This window comes from Argentina anserina, chromosome 5, assembly GCF_933775445.1.
Source record: "Argentina anserina chromosome 5, drPotAnse1.1, whole genome shotgun sequence".
In the NCBI taxonomy this organism is placed as follows: domain Eukaryota; kingdom Viridiplantae; phylum Streptophyta; class Magnoliopsida; order Rosales; family Rosaceae; genus Argentina; species Argentina anserina.
The window spans coordinates 16,428,585-16,446,512 of record NC_065876.1 but is presented as its reverse complement, the minus strand read 5'-3'; the positions used below and the strand labels follow the sequence as shown (position 1 = coordinate 16,446,512).

Below are 17,928 nucleotides of genomic sequence, written 5' to 3'. Positions count from 1 at the left end.
ATCCAAGAACAAGAAAAACCAAAAACCGAAATAGACATAGAGAAAATCATGGTTACACTTTATCAATCAAGCGATCCACAAGTGTAGCCGAGACTTCTATGGATGAAACCTTCCTCACAAGCGTGTTTGAATGCTATTGATTGGTGGGGAATGATGGAATCGGTTTTAGGATTTCTTGGAAGGGTGAAAAATGAATTCGGCAGAGCTATGGCTTGTGTTTGTGTGTAGGGCCGATGATGAAAATATGAGGAGGCCGAGCCTCTATATATAGGAGAAAATAAACCATCTTTGCCGTCCCTTGTAGGAGATAGAATCCAATTGGGAAGCTGAAATCCTCTTTGATATGGATCTTGATTCATGTACTCCAAATCCAACTTGATGTAGGAAACCAAATCCAATTGTGAGACCACTTAAGGGTTGCACGACATCTCTCCTTGTTCAACTAGGAATACATCTCAGCATCTTTACTTCCTTTCCAAATATGATTTGTCTTTCCTGAAAAGAAATCGACGATTAAGGAATAGGAAAGAGTGAAAATAGGAAAGTAGAATCATAGTCGAGTAAGGAATCCTAGCTCAATAAGGAGTTCTAACACTTAGCACAATTTCATCATCAAATCATCTAAATTCGGCATAGCTCTATTTAGATCATACATATGACAAATATGAACCTAAAACAACTAAATAATAAGTAACAAAGCATACGAATATGACATATATACATTAAAAACGTCACACTTTGTGCTTCTATCAATTGTGTGGCTTAGAGCCCAATTGGAGATCATCGTCTGTGAAGTGAATGTTATCACAATATGCATCACACGCGCCGCATTCCTTCATACTTGTGGAGTGTTTTCCTACGTCGATGAGAATTTCCACAAGTGCGCATCTCGTTGATTTTGGCAATTGCATCAAGTCAGAGGGGCTAAGTTGGAAAGGTAGACTCTCCAATTGTTTCAACACCTCATTTTTCTTTAACACTTGACTTGCACCTATTTCTCTTGCTTCAAACTTTTCGTTTCCTTCGGAGCTAACTTCACAACTTGTGGCCATTGAAGTGACATTCGGTTGTTTCATCTCAAAACGTCCCCGTCCATTCTCCTCTCGTCGTGGAGGTGATTTCTTCTGACTTGGTCGGGCAATTGGTGAATTTGACATCATACATTTGCGAGTTCTTCTTCGGGTGACCATTATCCATCCTTCATCATCGGCATTAGAGGCAACTTGTAGGATAGGCGTGGAAGCAGGACATTCTTTAACTTCTTTGGTCTTCTTATGTTCGTGTGCCTCATTTGTGAAACAGAACGGTGCTTTCATCGGGTGAAAAGGGAGTGGAAATGGCTTGAACGACCGGAATGTTATGGTAGTGCAATTAACTTCAGCAACGTCATCGACGTCCAACTCAATCTTCCCTTGCTTGGTGAGGTTCATTATCAAATCATTTAGAACAAAGCACTTCTCTATAGGGTGACTAACGAGGCGATGATATTTGCAATACTTCGGATCATTGACTTGATGCATTTCTTCTGGACGTTTGCACTCCGGAAGCTCTATTATCTTATTTTCGAGCAGATCCTCTAACATGCCCGTCACATCAGAGTCTGGGAACGAGTACGTCTTTCGCTCCATCTCCTTTAACGTGCGTTTACTCCTATCGTAGGTTCGAGGAGGTTCCACCTTATTGAACTCTTTCTTATTCCGGGTAGAGATCTTAACCGGTGCAGTATTGATGACCATTGATTCTTTGGAAGGCTTCTTCACAACTTTGTCAAATCTGCTTCCGAAGACTTTGTCTTTTCGTTGGTCGACCAGGGTTTCATTCTTTCTCTTATGACTTGCCAAGCTTAGCTCCATGTCATGGGCTTGAGTAGCTAACTCTTCGAAAGAACGAGGCTTGATTCCTTGCAAGATGTACAACAAATCAAAGTGCATGCCTTGGATGCACATTTCAACGGCTGACACCTCTGACAGTCGATCCTTGCAATCAAGGCTAAGTGAGCGCCATCTATTGATGTAGCCGATTGGTGATACAACCTCCGACGAGATCTCAAAAGATAATATTAAGCCACACAAAAGATATTACTAAAATATACTATATCGAGCCACACAAAAAATATTACTAAAAGATACTATATCGAGCCACACAAAAGATATTATACCGAGCCACACAAAAGATACTACCAACTCACACAAAAGCTACTATGACTGCCTACTAAAGCTACTATAAATATTATCTCCATCATTACCAAAGACAAACAAAGCTACTATTAACGATGAACAAAGGTACTTCTAACAACAACAAAATAGACTATCAAAGAAACAAAAGATACTATAGCGATTTTTACAGTGATGTACTTAAAAAATATACTATCTCAAGGTTAAAAAGATATTATTTGTAACATCCCTAAATTCATAACAGTAAAATTTCGAATTTGTGGATGCTAGCACTCTGATATAACTTCAATAAATGAAATTACGTTATAGCAGCTGAATATCTTATCCAAGTTTAACAAAACACTTAGATTTCAAACTGTAACAAAACATAAATATACTTGTAAGTTGTACAGTAGTTAACTCTCACAAGTCCTCACCAAAATAGGAAAATGAACAGAAGTAGAAACAGCACCCTGCTGTTACACTGCTCACTCCTTCCTCATCTACTACTGCGAAGTACCTGCAGTACTACCCCTTGCACCATTAATGGTACACCAGGATTGTAAACACAAACCTGGTCAGCTACAAAGCTGGTATGAGTAAACTAAAAGAAATACTCAAGGATAATGTAACATATTTCTAAACTCCGAAATATATATAAAACAACATTATCATCACAACACTAACAACGTCAACTCGCAACTAATGCCACAATAACGCCACATATTGTCACACAAGCATAATCACAACTCACAATCACATCGCAACACATGCAGAATATTCTGGGTTAATGCGACCCTCAAGTCGCACCCATAAGATTGGCAGTAATACTAGAGCTCTAAATGATCATCCCCACAACCGGCCAAGGAGTGGTTCTGACATATGCCTACGCCACTAAGGCCGCCACACAGGCAGAACATTGAAATTCATTTTGCCACTTGGGCCGCCACTAAGGCTAAATCATATGTATTCATTTTCTTTCGCCAAACTGGCCGCCACTAAGGCAGAACAACTCACACAAAGTCTTTTACCTAAAAAGACCGCCACCAAGTCAACACCACAACCCACAAAGCAACACACGCAATAATCATACCGGAAGGTATATTTTCTTCTCTTCCGGTAACAGCAAAATAATCACAACACAATAACGCCGGAAGGTACATTTTCTTCCCTTCCGGTCACACAACATATAAGCACTTCGACTATACAAATATTCCATTCAAAAACCTCCAATTTACCGAGAGGTATATTTTATTCCCACTCGGTCCCATCCTCCACAATTCAATGAAAACCAACTAAAAATACACAATATATTTCACAAATATAATAGCTTTATATACTTAGTGATAAATATATGCATATCATATTACCATTTAGATATACGTATATAAATCACCAAATATATACAGATTTATATTCAATCACACAACAAGTAAGAATATATAAATTATAAGTTCACACGTCTAGTTACCGCCAAGGTAACTAGACCAAACGTGAGGTTTACTCACCCTAATGCTTGTTCTCACTTCTAACTCAACAAGTCGAACACTTGTTTGCAATTCAAGCACCTAAGTTAAACAAAACTTCACTTAGTAAAAATGAACCAAAACAACCCAAATAATAAACACTTCATAAATTTCAGCATTCTACTAAGGTCACCCATGCCACACACTAGTGGCATCCACTCCAACCTCTTCACCCTTTTCTTCTCTTACTTCCCAAAAGAACCCCTTCACTACCCAAAATACTAAAACAGTGGCCTAACTACTTCCACTATATCAAAATCTCTCACAGGGATTCCATCAAACACCTTTTATGCATTCTCTTAAACCCTTCAATTAATTCACCATTACCACTAAGAACACCACATGACTCTAACTCTCACTATCTAAACACAAACCCAGCACAGTCCCACATCACCGCTACACCTAAATCATTGATCAAAGAAATGGAGGAGGTATTTACCTCAGTGACTACCCAAAAAAGGGCAAGGAGTTGTTGGAGTTGCAGCTGGTATCTTTCCCCTTGAAAGAGTAACTGCAAGCTTAAGTTTCAGGTAGTGGCACAGCTCCAGGGACTGCCAAGGCTGATTCCAAGTGAACCCAAGCCTTAGGCTCACCGGGAACACCACCCAGGTGGTTGTATGATCTGCTGAAACTCCAAGGCAGTGGCTCAGCTCTGTCCTGTGATGTCCACAGGCCCAGTGACAGTTGCTGCAAGGTTGGAAGTGGAAGACTGAGGGAGAAGAAGAAAATCTGAAATGAGGAAGAGAAGGAGTCGGTTTGGGAGGAGAAGAAGAGAACAGACAAATGAAGAAGTAAATGAAAGAAGAATGGCTCGGGTTGGATAAGAAGAGATGGGACTGAAAATATCTGATTTTCAGTTATTTCTCTTCCCATTATACCCCTTTTCCAAACACACCTTCCATTAACAAAATCTTGCTCATATGACTTCTGAATAAAGCGTGCCACGTGTCTACAAACTCGTATTGACGAGCTCTAAAACTTTTACGAAGGAAGTTTCCTGAAACGAGTGACGAATAAAAAGTCAACTCTTGAGTCAACTGCATTAAATTGAAAAAAAACGACTTAATGGTTCTCGAACCGATTTCTATTTCGAATGAAGGCTATTTAAAAAAAAAACGTAGAATATGGATATAACCAAAATATCATTTCATTAATCTCCATGAAATTACAAGAAATTAATAACGAAATTCAGGTTATTACATTATTACACCGTTGAAAAGATATTATCAATGAATTGGAAAGATACTTACATAGACCTAAATACCTATTGCCAATATAACCAAAGGCTACTATACATGCAATCAAAAGCTACTACTAGTACAAAGAAATGCTACTACACCGATTTATCAAAAGCTACTCCATATGTTGTAAACATATACTTCCTCTAATGTAGAAGAGAGAAAACATACAGCTCGAGCATACATATCCTTGGCATTGACATCGGCGCCGTACTAGGGGACTTCACGATTCTGATCCAGCCATAGAGGGCAGTGGTGTGGAGAGGAGTGTGGTTACCGTAGTCTTTGGCATGAATGAGTCTGCCATTCTCTTAGAGAAGCTTCCGACGACGACAACATCGTTATGGTGAGGTTGTTCCCCTTCGACCTTTCCTCCGTCCTCACCCTCTTGACCAACACTCTAACGAGGCAAAGGAGATCTGCTAAGGCGCGGCGGAGGTGAGTTTTGGCGGTGTTGCAAGCAGAGACCAGACGACTTCGCAGGCGGGGGCGAGGTGAATAGGATGAATCGACTTCATTGAAGCGGAGGAGATTTGATGAGGCGCGAGAAAGGTGGGACAAGAAGAATGAATCAATTGAGTTGAAGTGGAGGAGATTTGGTGAGGTGCGGCGGAGACGAGGTCAAGAGGAAAGAATTAACGGCATTGAGGGCACACTTCAATGATGGGCTTGACGAGGATGGAGGCGCGCGGCCGACAGTGGATTGCTGCACGATATAGTTAGGCAAAAAATGATCTTATTTGAGTAAAAAAATTAGAGTGTCTTTAAAAGAGAGAGAAGTGAAAGATATCATTGTATGATATTTTCTAAATATTTAAGAGTTTCGGTCTCAATTTCCAAATTTGTTTTTAATTTTTTTTTCATTATTTTGAGTCATGCGTAGTCCTTTAGAAGTTTAGAATGGTGTGTATATATATATATATTATTTTTTTGTTACAAAGGGGACCTAAAAGGTACAGAAACAAAAAACACAGAGACTAAATATTAAAGCAGACTCTTATGCGCCTACATCTAGCAACACCGGCCAGATCGTCCAAGAAAGCATGCGCATCATGTGCAGGAGGATCAACAAACTCAATCAGCCCCAATTCATGAGAAATACTCTGTTTGGCCAAGACATCAACAACCATGTTACATTCGCTAAAAATATGAGAGAGCTTCACATTCTGAAGTTTGGAAATCATAGAAGCACAACTAGCAAGTAGGGACCCAAGATGATACATATAAGTGTTATCCATTTGCATAAGTTGAATAAGAATAGCAAAGTCAAACTCAATTTCAACATTTCCACTGTATTATTTGACAATGAATTTCAGACAAAAAAATAAGTCCCAAGCCTCAGCATCCAAAATCTCCCCAATCCCCAAGTTCATTTGAAAACCATGAATCCAATGCCCATGCTGATCTCTAATCACCTCTCAAACACTAATTTTTCCAGAGTTAGAAATTCTAGTGCCATCAATATTCAACTTATACTAACCAACATGAGGCATAAATGTTTAACATCAATAATATGTGTCTATGACCATCTTCCACAGACAACACTATACAATTCCTATCTGAACTTAATTTGTTTTTTTTCCTTGACTCATTCTTGACAACAAAGTTGCGTCCATCAATCTTAGAGCTCTGTCTCTGGAGGTACAACACAAGGAATTTTGACTCAAGTAGTGTTTGCAGTTTCTGTTAGGGGAACGAACGTAATTAAGCATTTAAGCTGCCCTAGTTTTCTCCTACTCACCTGATGCCCCGATCCCTATAAATTTAAGCTTGGTGGATGCCTCGATGAATTTTCTCTTCAAAGAACTGTGAATGTTCAAGTTCAACTGCCTCAATCCGGGCTTCACCAACAGGTAACCTGCCTTCCTACATAGCACCCTCATTGTGTCATTGGTATAAAGTATAAACCCTAAACATAAATAATAGTTCAACAAAATTAAAAGCTTCTAAATCAATACAGGTTTGAGGTTTCCTTCAAAAAAAAAAATCAATACAGTTTTCGGACCTCTCTACCTTCTATTTACGAATAATGGTAACTCTATTGCCATTGGGGTCACGCGAAGGCAGAGCGCGTCTTCTGCTATACGCGCAGGTCGGGTCTGGTTAACAGAAGAATCACAGAGGGTGGAGTTACAGTGAAACTGAAACCCAGACGTTCTGGAAGGCCAAGACAGGTATTGCTCATCGGCCTTTTTGGTCATCTGGGTTAGCTTCCTTTTCTGGTTTCGTGGGTCTTCTATGACTGCATGTTGGTCTCATAGATGAGTCATTTGATTGTAAAATTAGTTTTGAATTTTTTTTTCTTCTCTTATGAATTGCTGTCCTGAATTATTGTTCAATTGATAGAAATCTAATTTTATCACAGTTATTATGGTATTCCACAGTTTCTGTTCACTGTGGTTGTCTATAATCACTCAATTCTTGCATGCAATTAATAGTATGTAAAATTTGTTTTGACCTTAGAAACAACTGGTGCTTCCATATGTTATCAGACTTTGCAGCTTCTACCCCAGGATTAAAGTAGGAAGGGTAACTGCAGTTCAGCAATATGTCAATGAATGTGCAGCTTCATTTTTGATATGTACTGGTTTTGTGAGAATCCATGAAACTGAAAAATTATCTTTGCTAATATGGTGAGTTTTACTCGGTTTGCTCTTCATTATCAAATGATAAAACTTTTCTACTTTTAGCTAAAGGTTATGATGGAAATCTAATCTGTGGTTTTTGTGGATTCTCAGAGGTAATTCATAAGGCTCTCCACTTTGGATTATGATGATACGATGGTACCAGTTTTGATGATATTGAGAGAGAAGAGAGAAGGTAGGAATCATCCATAAAACTTTTATTTGGTTTACTATGTACGTGCTTATTGCTCAGTAATTATACCTTATACTTCTCTTCAGTTGATTACTACAGTTGGTAGCCTTGAGCAATACAGTCTAAGAATTTTGGCATACACCAGGAGATTTTAAACTTAAATATTATGATTGATCATTACCTTTCTGAAGTTTTTGTTAACGTGCCTTGTACCTAATGAGAATAATGGAAGACACCAAAGCTGTTAATCTTCTCTATCTCTCAACCACACTGTATCATCACTTTGCAATATTAAGCACCTGAATTTGATTGCAACTCATGTTATAGGGTCCTGTTGACTTTGTGCTTTTTTAATTTTTTTTTTAATTTTCATTAATTCATAGATGATATTATGAAATGTCAGGGTCTGGTGAAAGGGCCAAGAGACAAATAATTAAGCCTGGATTAAGAGCAGGAGATAAGCTAAGAAAGCCCGAGATAAATCTCTTCTCCTGTCATTTTTCCTTTGGTTAGGCATTAGTCAATAATGGCTTGTGTTTGGCTAAGCTGCAAGTTTTTGTTATCTTTTATGTATTGCCCCCCTTGTTATTTTTGAGTTCTCCTGCAAGTTTAGTTGTCAGTCTCGCTTGGCAAAGCTCATGTCATCCTTTTACCCATATTAGTAGCACATATCTCCCAATTCTATTACATCTTGCTTGATTTTTTCTGTTGTACATTCCTCATGTAATCCCTCTTGTGAGTGTTATCTAAAGGGCGCTTTGCTGCGGTTCGAAGTCGGCAATTGTATTTACCAATTGTTTAGTATGAGATTTGTCATTTCTGTGAAATTCCTACCCTTCACGGTAAGTCTGTTTGTTAATTATCAGCCCATCTATAATCTATATAAAGCTGGGATCTATTCAACATGTTATGAATACTGCTCCTAGAGGCAGGTTTGTTGTGCAGTATAAAGTGTTTGCCATATATGGTGGCTTTTTTATATTGACTCAAGTTGTGAGATCAGATTAGTTGAACGTATTTGGTCTTTTCATTATAACATAATGCAATTCTGTGGGTGGTGATATTGTTGGGTGGTGGCCATTATATTTTTTATTAGAGTCTCCAAATCTATCCTACACTTGGGGAAGGAAATAATTGTTTTAACTGTACAAAGCTTATTTAAAGCAACATACATTCTGATAAATTTTATGTAGAAAAACGATATTTCTTTTAAAACAGTGATAATATATCTTTTTGGTACTATGACAGCAGAAGGTATAGTGTATAGTGCAATACCAAGTTTGAATAAATTGTGGATTCACTACTTTAGTGTGTGAATTGGAATATGTCTGGTTGCTTTAGATTTTCATTCTTTCATATTGCATTATTCTTTTGGACCAACATGAAGTTATGGATTTGATTAACAGAAGTTATAGTTGCTCAGGTAGTACTGAACCACCTGAACCTACCTATAAAGAAGATTATTCTCTTTTATTTAGGGGATATTTAGGGGATGTTTGTTACGTGGGATTGATTGGGATTAGATTGCTTCTATAAAGAAATAAGGCTTGTCCCACGTTTGGCTGAAACATGGACTAAACTCATTTCACACATCCTTACGTAACGACACCAAATTTGTGAGGATTATCGAAGACCAAGTGAAACAACGCATATCATCATTCCTTCACTTCACCTCCTTTCCCTCAGGCAATTCCTTCACTTCAGTATTCTTGAAGCTCTCTTGTTCAGGTCAAATTCTGGGTTTCTCTAATTGGGTGTTTCTCAACTGATCAATGGATCTGGTGAGAATCGATCGGTATCATGACTAGGTTCCTCTCTTCTCAAAGCATTATTGCTTCTGTGGGTTTTTCTCTAAATCGAGCTTGGCTCATGGGCTATTCTCGGGTGGGTACCAATTTAGAGATTTTTCTTAAGCAAAAGTTCTCCACGTTAGGTTCTGGGTTTTGTTCTCTAGGGAAGGCATTTGCAACTGGGTGGTTGTGTTTTTAATCAGAAACCAAAAAAAAATATCTACTAAAGATTTTATAAAACCACACAATCTGATTTAGAAAAAAAAAAGGGTTTGATTCAGATTGAAATCTCTGGTTGTGCAGGTTTGTGATGTCGATTGAAATCAAATAGGAAAGCTTGATTATATGACTGAACCTATGGTTATATTTATGCCACCAAACATGGGTTAAATGCTACAGAAGCCAAGCCATGTTTGAGCAGTGAAGGACAGCGGAAGGAATTAAGGCGGGGTATCACAGTCCCGCGTACCAAACGTGCTGTTAATGTTTCTGTTATCTGTGTCTAAATGTAGAGGGATATTCCACTGCCGCTGCACTTGAGTTATTCTGTTTTCATGTGGCATTGCAGGTGAAGTCTTTTCCTCACTATTCTTAATGGATATAGCTATGTGCGTACTGCTAATCTTTGGTCTCTATTTGTATGTCCAGTTACTGTCGAATACTAACTGAAACCGTAGTGTAAACTGCATCAGCTTGACAACCAAGTAACTTAACCTTATTATCAGTTTTGAGTTTTGACTGATATTGCTACGTCTAACAGAATATGGATTTAGTACCAACCATTGTGTACATGTTTGACATATTTACTTACAAACTGATAGGTCAATGTATTCGTTAAGCAGGATTAACGTAAAAGGTTTTGTATGAAGATAACAATTTTAGGTTTTGACTTGAAAATTTCGACATTGATGTAGTTTATCTTATTGCATTCCTATAAGCTCACTGTTATTAGTGTCGCCATTGTAAGCTTTGGGAACTACTCTTCATTCAACATGCAATTGTCTTATAGGTTGTAAGGAATAAGAATGTTTCTTGGCTGTCTATTATTTTTAGTATGTATCTTTTACTCGTCTGAAAGAATGTGATGACTAATTTCTTTGGTTTGAAAATCGGGGAGATACAGGCAATTAGAGATTGTTTCTGTTTAGCCCTGAGCACTGTTATTGATACCTTGGTATTGATGTTTGGCAGTATACAATCGATTGAGAACATATGTCATGGTTTTTATGTAGACAATAAATTTAACTACTTCTAAGATCATTTTAGTTGGTCCTCATGAAACATGTCTTAATTTCCTTTTGTCGTTGATAACTTTTCAAAGACATAATGCCTGTATCAATTAAATGCACCATAATAGTTTCAGATGATGTTCTTTTTGGTAGTTAGATGGTCAAAAAACTGTAACTAACTTTTTTCTCCAGTTGTGCTTAAATTCTAATGGTTTTGTGTGTTAAATGGAAAAATAGATATATCCTATCTATGCATATGATATCGCATAATGTAGAAACTGAAATTGCAATTATATTTTTAGGTACTGGCCTTGCTTATTGACGCATAATGACATCATTTTAAGTTGCTTTAACCGGATATCAAAATTAAAGATGGAGCACATAAATAGTTGCTTGAATTGTTTGTATATATGTTTATATCAAGATCATCTTAATCTGTTATTTGTTCTGGTTTTTAAGAACAAATTGTGTTTTACATACATACTCTAAGTAACTCATTATAGTTATAAGATGATGAGTTCATTGTAAAAACAGTGTACCCTCACTATAGTAAAAATGATGAAGTAGTTCATGATATACTTCCACAAAAGGTCATCAGTACCCACAAACAGCACCGCAGCTGATTATCAAGCAATAAATTGCTGTCATGAAATTAAAGAGGTAAAAAAGGCATAATATTATTCATCTATTGTTTCTTTCTCTTATTTGGGTTTACTAGTGGATGAGCAGGCAAAGGAAAGGCTGAATCCAACAGAGAATTAAGTAACCTTTGTGGTAAAAAAGGACTAAGCAGGCTTTGCACCACGTCTGAGCAGCCTATAATAACTGTGGAATCTTTACATCACGTAAAAATTCAGTCATTATAGGCTGCTGAGACATTTTCACTGGAAGAAACAATCCTGCCTGGCAGAAATGGAAATGTAGATCTTGTTGCAAAGTTTAATTCCATTGAATAGAGTATATACTTGGTGTGGTGGGTTATTTTTATCCCGTTTTTGGTGTTTAGCATGTTGGTGTATTCTTTCTAGAATTAATTGATGTGTTTTTTTTTTCAAAATTAGAATATGTATAAGGAAAGAAAAAATAAAATAGGCCGAAGACTGCTGAGAATATTTTTTATATCTTTAATCCCTTTTAATGCTAATACCTACTCTAGAAATTGCTTTATTCCTAAGTTATGTTGGTGATTATTTTTGTATTTTGATTGGCAGATTTGTTAGTTGAAATGACCCTTATCAATATCAGATTCCAGTTGACTAAATCATATCAGTTTTGAGTTGTTCCTTGACCATTCGGTTAACTGACAAAGGTATGAGTTTGATATATTAGAATGTAATAATATCATAAACGTATTTAAGAAATGTATTGATGAATTAAGGTATAAATTGATGAGTTTTTTTCACCAACAGTCCCTCAACTCTGGTGTACCTACCAATGTGATACCTCAACTCTTAATCGTACCAATGTGATACCCAGACTCTAGTATTGCTATCATTGAAGTACTTCCGTCAGTTTTTTTCAACTTCTCCGTCATCTTGGTGACGTGGCAAGTACGTGAGGCCCACAAAGAGGGTTAAAAGATAAAATTAACCCCATCTGAGAGAAGCAATGTTTTTCTCGCCCTTTACCTTGAGAAAGACACCCAACAATTCCAATTTTGGCGCCAATTTTCCCTCCCTACTCCTTAATTTGTGTCTCTTATCTAAACTAAAGAACTACCGCCAACCAGTCGACCACAATCTAATAAAACCTAGATCAATCTCATTTTCTATTTTTACCCTAGCACTTGTTAAACTAACAGAATAAATATAGACATTTATATGGAACATCTCATTTCCACAATCTCATAAGAATATAGAAACACATAACTTAACGAAATTCAACTACATGTTTAAGTACTATTAGTTCTTACAAGCAAAAATCATGGCAGATCAACATAAAAGGTGGCAACTAATGGTACTTAAACATGTATTTGAATTTCATTAAGTTATGTGTTTCTATATTCTTATGAGATTGTGGAAATGAGATGTTCCATATAAATTTCTATATTTATTCTGTTAGTTTAACAAGTGCTAGGGTAAAAATAGAAAATGAGATTGTTCTAGGTTTTATCAGATTGTGGTTGACTGGTTGGCGGTAGTTCTTTAGTTTAGATAAGAGACACAAATTAAGGAGTAGGGAGGGAAAATTGGCGCCAAAATTGGAATTGTTGGGTGTCTTTCTCAAGGTAAAGTGCGGGAAAAACATTGCTCCTCTCAGATGGGGTTAATTTTGTCTTTTAACCCTCTTTGTGGGCCTCACGTACTTGCCACGTCACCAAGATGACGGAAAAGTTGAAAAAAACTGACGGAAATACTTCAATGATAGCAATACTAGAGTCTGGGTATCACATTGGTACGATTAAGAGTTGAGGTATCACATTGGTAGGTACACCAGAGTTGAGGGACTGTTAGTGAAAAAAACTCTAAATTGATCATAAAGATACGGTTACCACACCATTTTCCGTTTATACTGATTTACAGTAATATTTTTTGGTACGTGAATTTCTGTTCAATAGACCAAAATAAAGACTTGAATAATTAGATCTGTAATGTTGGTTGCAGCTAACTGAAACAAGTCAAATAATTACACTTCTTATTTGAACAAGCAAAAGAAATGCTGGATTGCTGGATCAAACAGACTTGGACAAGGACTAGCCTGCTTTTGGATGGACATTTAAATGTGGCAATTTGGTAGTAGTACCTACTAAGACTGTAAACTATATCATGTGCTATCTAATATAATGGTACTGTCTTCAATTTTGGTCTTGCGTTCAATACCTGGTCCTTATAATTTGCGACTCTTTAATTGTTTCACTTGTTAACTGTTGCTGGTACTTATATCATTGACAAGTATGACATGCCTTTGGATAGACGTTGCTCCAATTATTCAGTTCTCCAGTCACTTATAGTGCGTGATAATAATGTCAACCTGCACCAACGCCCGGGGCTCTTATCTAGTTATAAACTGAAATGAGGATGTAATGGGATTAGCTTTAACCCTAAACTACACTCCAATGAGGATGTAAGGGAGTTTTGAATCTCATACACCTGCTGCAAATTAACAGAGCCAAGAAATCCCAAACAAGTCCTCAAAAACAAACAGCTAGATCATTGGAAATGGTATTAAACATATGCTTTGTTCTTCAACGTTTGTTGTTCTTCAATTTGTGTGGTTATTTTCCTATGTTCAGCCTGTTGTCTCTTTACCCTTTCAATCTAATGTTCGCTTGTCTAAAAGAAAATTCTCAAGTATAGACTAGAGATAGGGAGCGATAGAGTGAGAGCAACTAAATTTCCCAAAACTGTCGGTATAGCAATCGTCAGGTGTTCTAGCAAGGAATTATCATGTAATTTCTCAACGGCAACAAATCATGATCAAGAGCAATGATTAGAATCTTTCCCGTTGCTACATTTTCAGTCTAGCTGATTCATTATTGAGGAAAAGCTTGTTCATTTGTTAAGAATAACGAAATTGATTATGGGCATCCTCGAATCATAGCACCATTTCAAAGATGTCCTCATCACTCACTGACCACCATCCTGTTTTAATCATTTTATGGATGAATCACATGGCATTTGGTTCTCCTTGTTTACTTGGGAACTTTTTGGAAAGCAAAATTAGCCATCAAAAGTAGAGAGCATAATGCCTTACCAAACCCCTTTACATAGAGAATTATTCCCATTTTCACAAAATAATCACTATATATATATATATATATATATATATTTCTGGTTTATAAATGAAAGAAAACAAGCGAATATGAATGGAGGTTTTAGGAAATAATGGATGGACCGACGCCTCACTCTCTCTACCTAAAGCTTCTAACTCTATGGACAGACAAATCAAATCAAATATGGACTCCTGGGGCCTAGTTCTTTCTCTTGCTCATGTTTAGCATCAAGTTGTGACCACGAACTCAATTGACGGGGTAGGGTTAGTGTCCCTAGCTGTATATTTGGCTTTTCCCATCAAGGAAGACACCAGATTCATGGACCAGGTACAATCATCAACAAAGGCACGCTCGCCAACCCCACGCCAGTCACCATTTTTTGTTGTACGTACACACGCGAGAAAGCGAGAATGACAAACTGAGAGTGAGAATAATAGGGTTTAGCAGTTGTATGTATCTCTGATCGTAATGTGATCTATGTGTGCCTTGGAACGTTGATGTGTGCAGGCCGATGCATCTGTACCTCCCCGATGGTTTTGCGCTCGAATTCTTTGATGGTGCTGGCCAGCTTCTTCATTTTGTCGTCGAAAACGTAAGGGAGGTTGTTGTACATTGTGACATTGTTCTTGGCCGACATTGGCACCAACTCCCTGCAAACCTCGCCCCGTACTTGTATGGAATTGTGGTAGTGATAGTAACGAATCCTGTCCTCCGTCTTGTGCAACGTCTTCCCAGCCACATTTTCCGACATGTGCACCCCGGTCGCGTACGCCTGCTTTGCCTGAATTGCATACTTCCTGTCTCGACGGAGTCCCGTTCTCGAGTCCCTGAACAGCAGCTTCTCGAACCCCCACTGCCTGAAATTTAGCCAAGACAAGTGTAAATTCAGAATGTCAATTAGCTATGTGTATCACCACACATTCACTACCTATCTGTCACGAAAATGACAATGAACAACATTAATAACCAATAATAGATTTCATCATTTCAAGGCCTCATAGAAACTTAAGGGGTCCAATGCAAGCAACAATTCCAACTTCCCCATCAAACTGTTCTTTAACTTGTTTCAGTTTACTTGCTAGTTACTTCTAATAAATCTCTCTCTCTCTCTCTCTCTCTCTCTCTCTCTCTCTCTCGGGCAACACAGTTCCATTAGAATTTAGAACAATACCTCAAAATTCGGTAAAATGATATGTATGAAGTATGAACTACTTAATGAGAAGTAGAACTAGTACTGACCTGGAAAAGTCCTGGGTGGAATCGTTGAGACAAAGCGCGCTAGACATTGGATTCTGCTCAATAGTGAACTGGGTATAATCCGAAAACTCATTCAGAACTGATTCCAAAGTATTCCCATCTGGCAAGTAAATATACTCATCCACGTCGAAGTAGAATGTCCAATTGGCAGAGTATCTATACTTGTGCAAACAGTCATTCACTACCAAGAACTGGTTGTAGTAATACCCATCATACTGCGCCTGGTCCCTAATGTCCTGAACCGTCGCCCTCCCGGCTTTCACCCACGGCTCCAGCACCGCCCTGGCCTCCGGCGACACCCCGCCGGCGTCGTGGAACACAAAATGTGACTTGGGTCCGAAGAACCAGGCATGGTACGCCATCCATTCCCTGATTCTGGATGCACTGAGGTTTCCGTAGAGGCTGGAGCCGCAGTATAAGTATTCGTAGTCGTAGGGTGGGTGGAACTTGGACTCGTTGTAAGAGCTGGGTGCTTCTTCCAAGGCGGTGAACTTCTCGAACCTTCTTGGGTTGTCGCCGTAGTAAGCATTGACAGTGAGCTTTCCACCGGAGTTGTCTTGGTTGGGGTTCACCGGGAACGTGCAGTTGACGACGACGACGGTGTAGACGCGGCCGTAGCCCCAGTCGGGGAGCATTTTGTAAGCCAAGGCTCGGATGGAGGAGCCGTTAGTGGAGATCCATTCGCATTTGAACCAGGGGCGGCCGTAGACGTGGATGGGCTTGGAAGCGAGGCCGACGACGGCGAACGTCTTCGGGCCGCCGCGGTAGGCGCCCATTAGGACGAAGAGCGCGGCGGCGTTGCCGTAGGACTGGAAGAGCCGCTTATTGGGGTCGGGCTGCTTAGAGAGCTTCTGCTGCTTGAGAGGCATTGAGGAGGATGCGGTTATGGGGAGGCTGGTAGTAATGTTGGACGACGCGGCGGCGGCGGCGGTGGAGGGGGCGGCGGAGCAGGAGGAGGAGGAGAGGAGGGTCTGGTAGTAAGGAGGGAGGTTCCAGACGAGCATGACGAAAGTGAGAGCGAGCAATGTGAGGAACAATGGCTTCTTCTCGAAGCAGCTGCTGACGAGCTTAGAGAGTGGGGGTGATCCGCCGGGGACGGAGGAGGAGGGTAGTGGGGGTTCTTTCCTCATTGGGTTTTTGTCGGTGGTGATGGAGATGGATACACAGAGGCTTAACTGGTAGTGGGTGCCTTGTTATGGTGGAGTGGTTGATTATAGGAACAAGTACTCAAGAAGTAATAATAGTAGGAGAAGAGAGTAATGTAAGAGACAGAGACAGAGTGAGTGAGAGTGAGAGTGAGAGAATGGAAGGGAGGGGTCAAATTGGGGTCACCAAGAACGACGACGATGCCCACTCTCTGCTGCCTTTAAGCCTCTAGAGAGAGATAGCTGCCTGTTCCTTCTTCTTCATTCCTTGCTTCTCTGTTTTCCGTCTGCCAAGGCTTTTTGAGGTAAAGGAACGATGGTTGGCTTAGCCGACAGTTACATAAATGGGGTTTGATCTTGGTTTATTTACAGAGTTATGCCACTGCCCATGAATAGCTGCCGCTAGTTATGAAGGGGGACTTTGGTAACTGCATATGTTTCACTGTTGGTTTTCTGTATGGGAGAAAAGAAGGGGAATTTGATGGTGTATGAGTGAAAAAGAAGGTTATGGAGTCTAAAAATAGGGCAACGTCTATTAAAGGCCTGTTCTCCGAGCGCCGGCCCTTAATTTGCAGACGTTTAACATGGCAGAAATGATCCTTCTCTTCCTATCAGTGGTCACCCTGCTAAGCTTTCCGACTACAGAGGCCGACTACCTCTTCCATATGTGCCCCAACACCACCGTCTTTACCCGAAACTCTACCTTCCAATCCAACCGAAACCACCTCCTCTCCACTCTCTCCTCCAACTCCACACGTACCACCGGCTTCTACAACGCCACCGCCGGCCGTTCCCCAAGCGACACCGTCTACGGGATGTTACTCTGCCGCGGTGACGTCACCACCGCCGGTTGCAAAACCTGCGTGACCACTGCTACCTCGGACACCGTGCAGCGCTGCCCGGTCGAGAAAGAGGTTATGATGTGGTACGTCGACTGCATGATCCGGTACTCCAACAAGTCCTTGGGAGACTCTGCAGCTGATGGAGAACAGTGGCCGGCGCTCGGAGAGCAGGCGTTTACCAGAACTTGCCCAAAAATAGAGGCAACAAAGACTATTTGA

General features: G+C 39.5%; 2 protein-coding genes across 2 annotated transcripts; one reads left to right on the top strand and one right to left on the bottom strand.

Moving 5' to 3' along the window:
• Positions 1–14,784: 14,784 nt before the first annotated feature.
• On the bottom strand, positions 14,785–17,140 carry LOC126793597 (galactan beta-1,4-galactosyltransferase GALS1). Its single transcript, XM_050520161.1, has 2 exons — positions 15,705–17,140; positions 14,785–15,322 (listed from the first exon to the last, which is right to left on the bottom strand). The coding sequence occupies exons 1-2, from the start codon at positions 16,850–16,852 to the stop codon at positions 14,941–14,943; spliced, it is 1,530 nt and encodes a 509-aa protein (XP_050376118.1). The 5' UTR covers positions 16,853–17,140; the 3' UTR covers positions 14,785–14,940.
• Positions 17,141–17,451: 311 nt separating this feature from the next.
• Positions 17,452–17,928, top strand: LOC126795612 (cysteine-rich receptor-like protein kinase 25). Its single transcript, XM_050522418.1, has one exon. It carries the CDS (start codon positions 17,452–17,454, stop codon positions 17,926–17,928), a length of 477 nt encoding a protein of 158 aa, XP_050378375.1.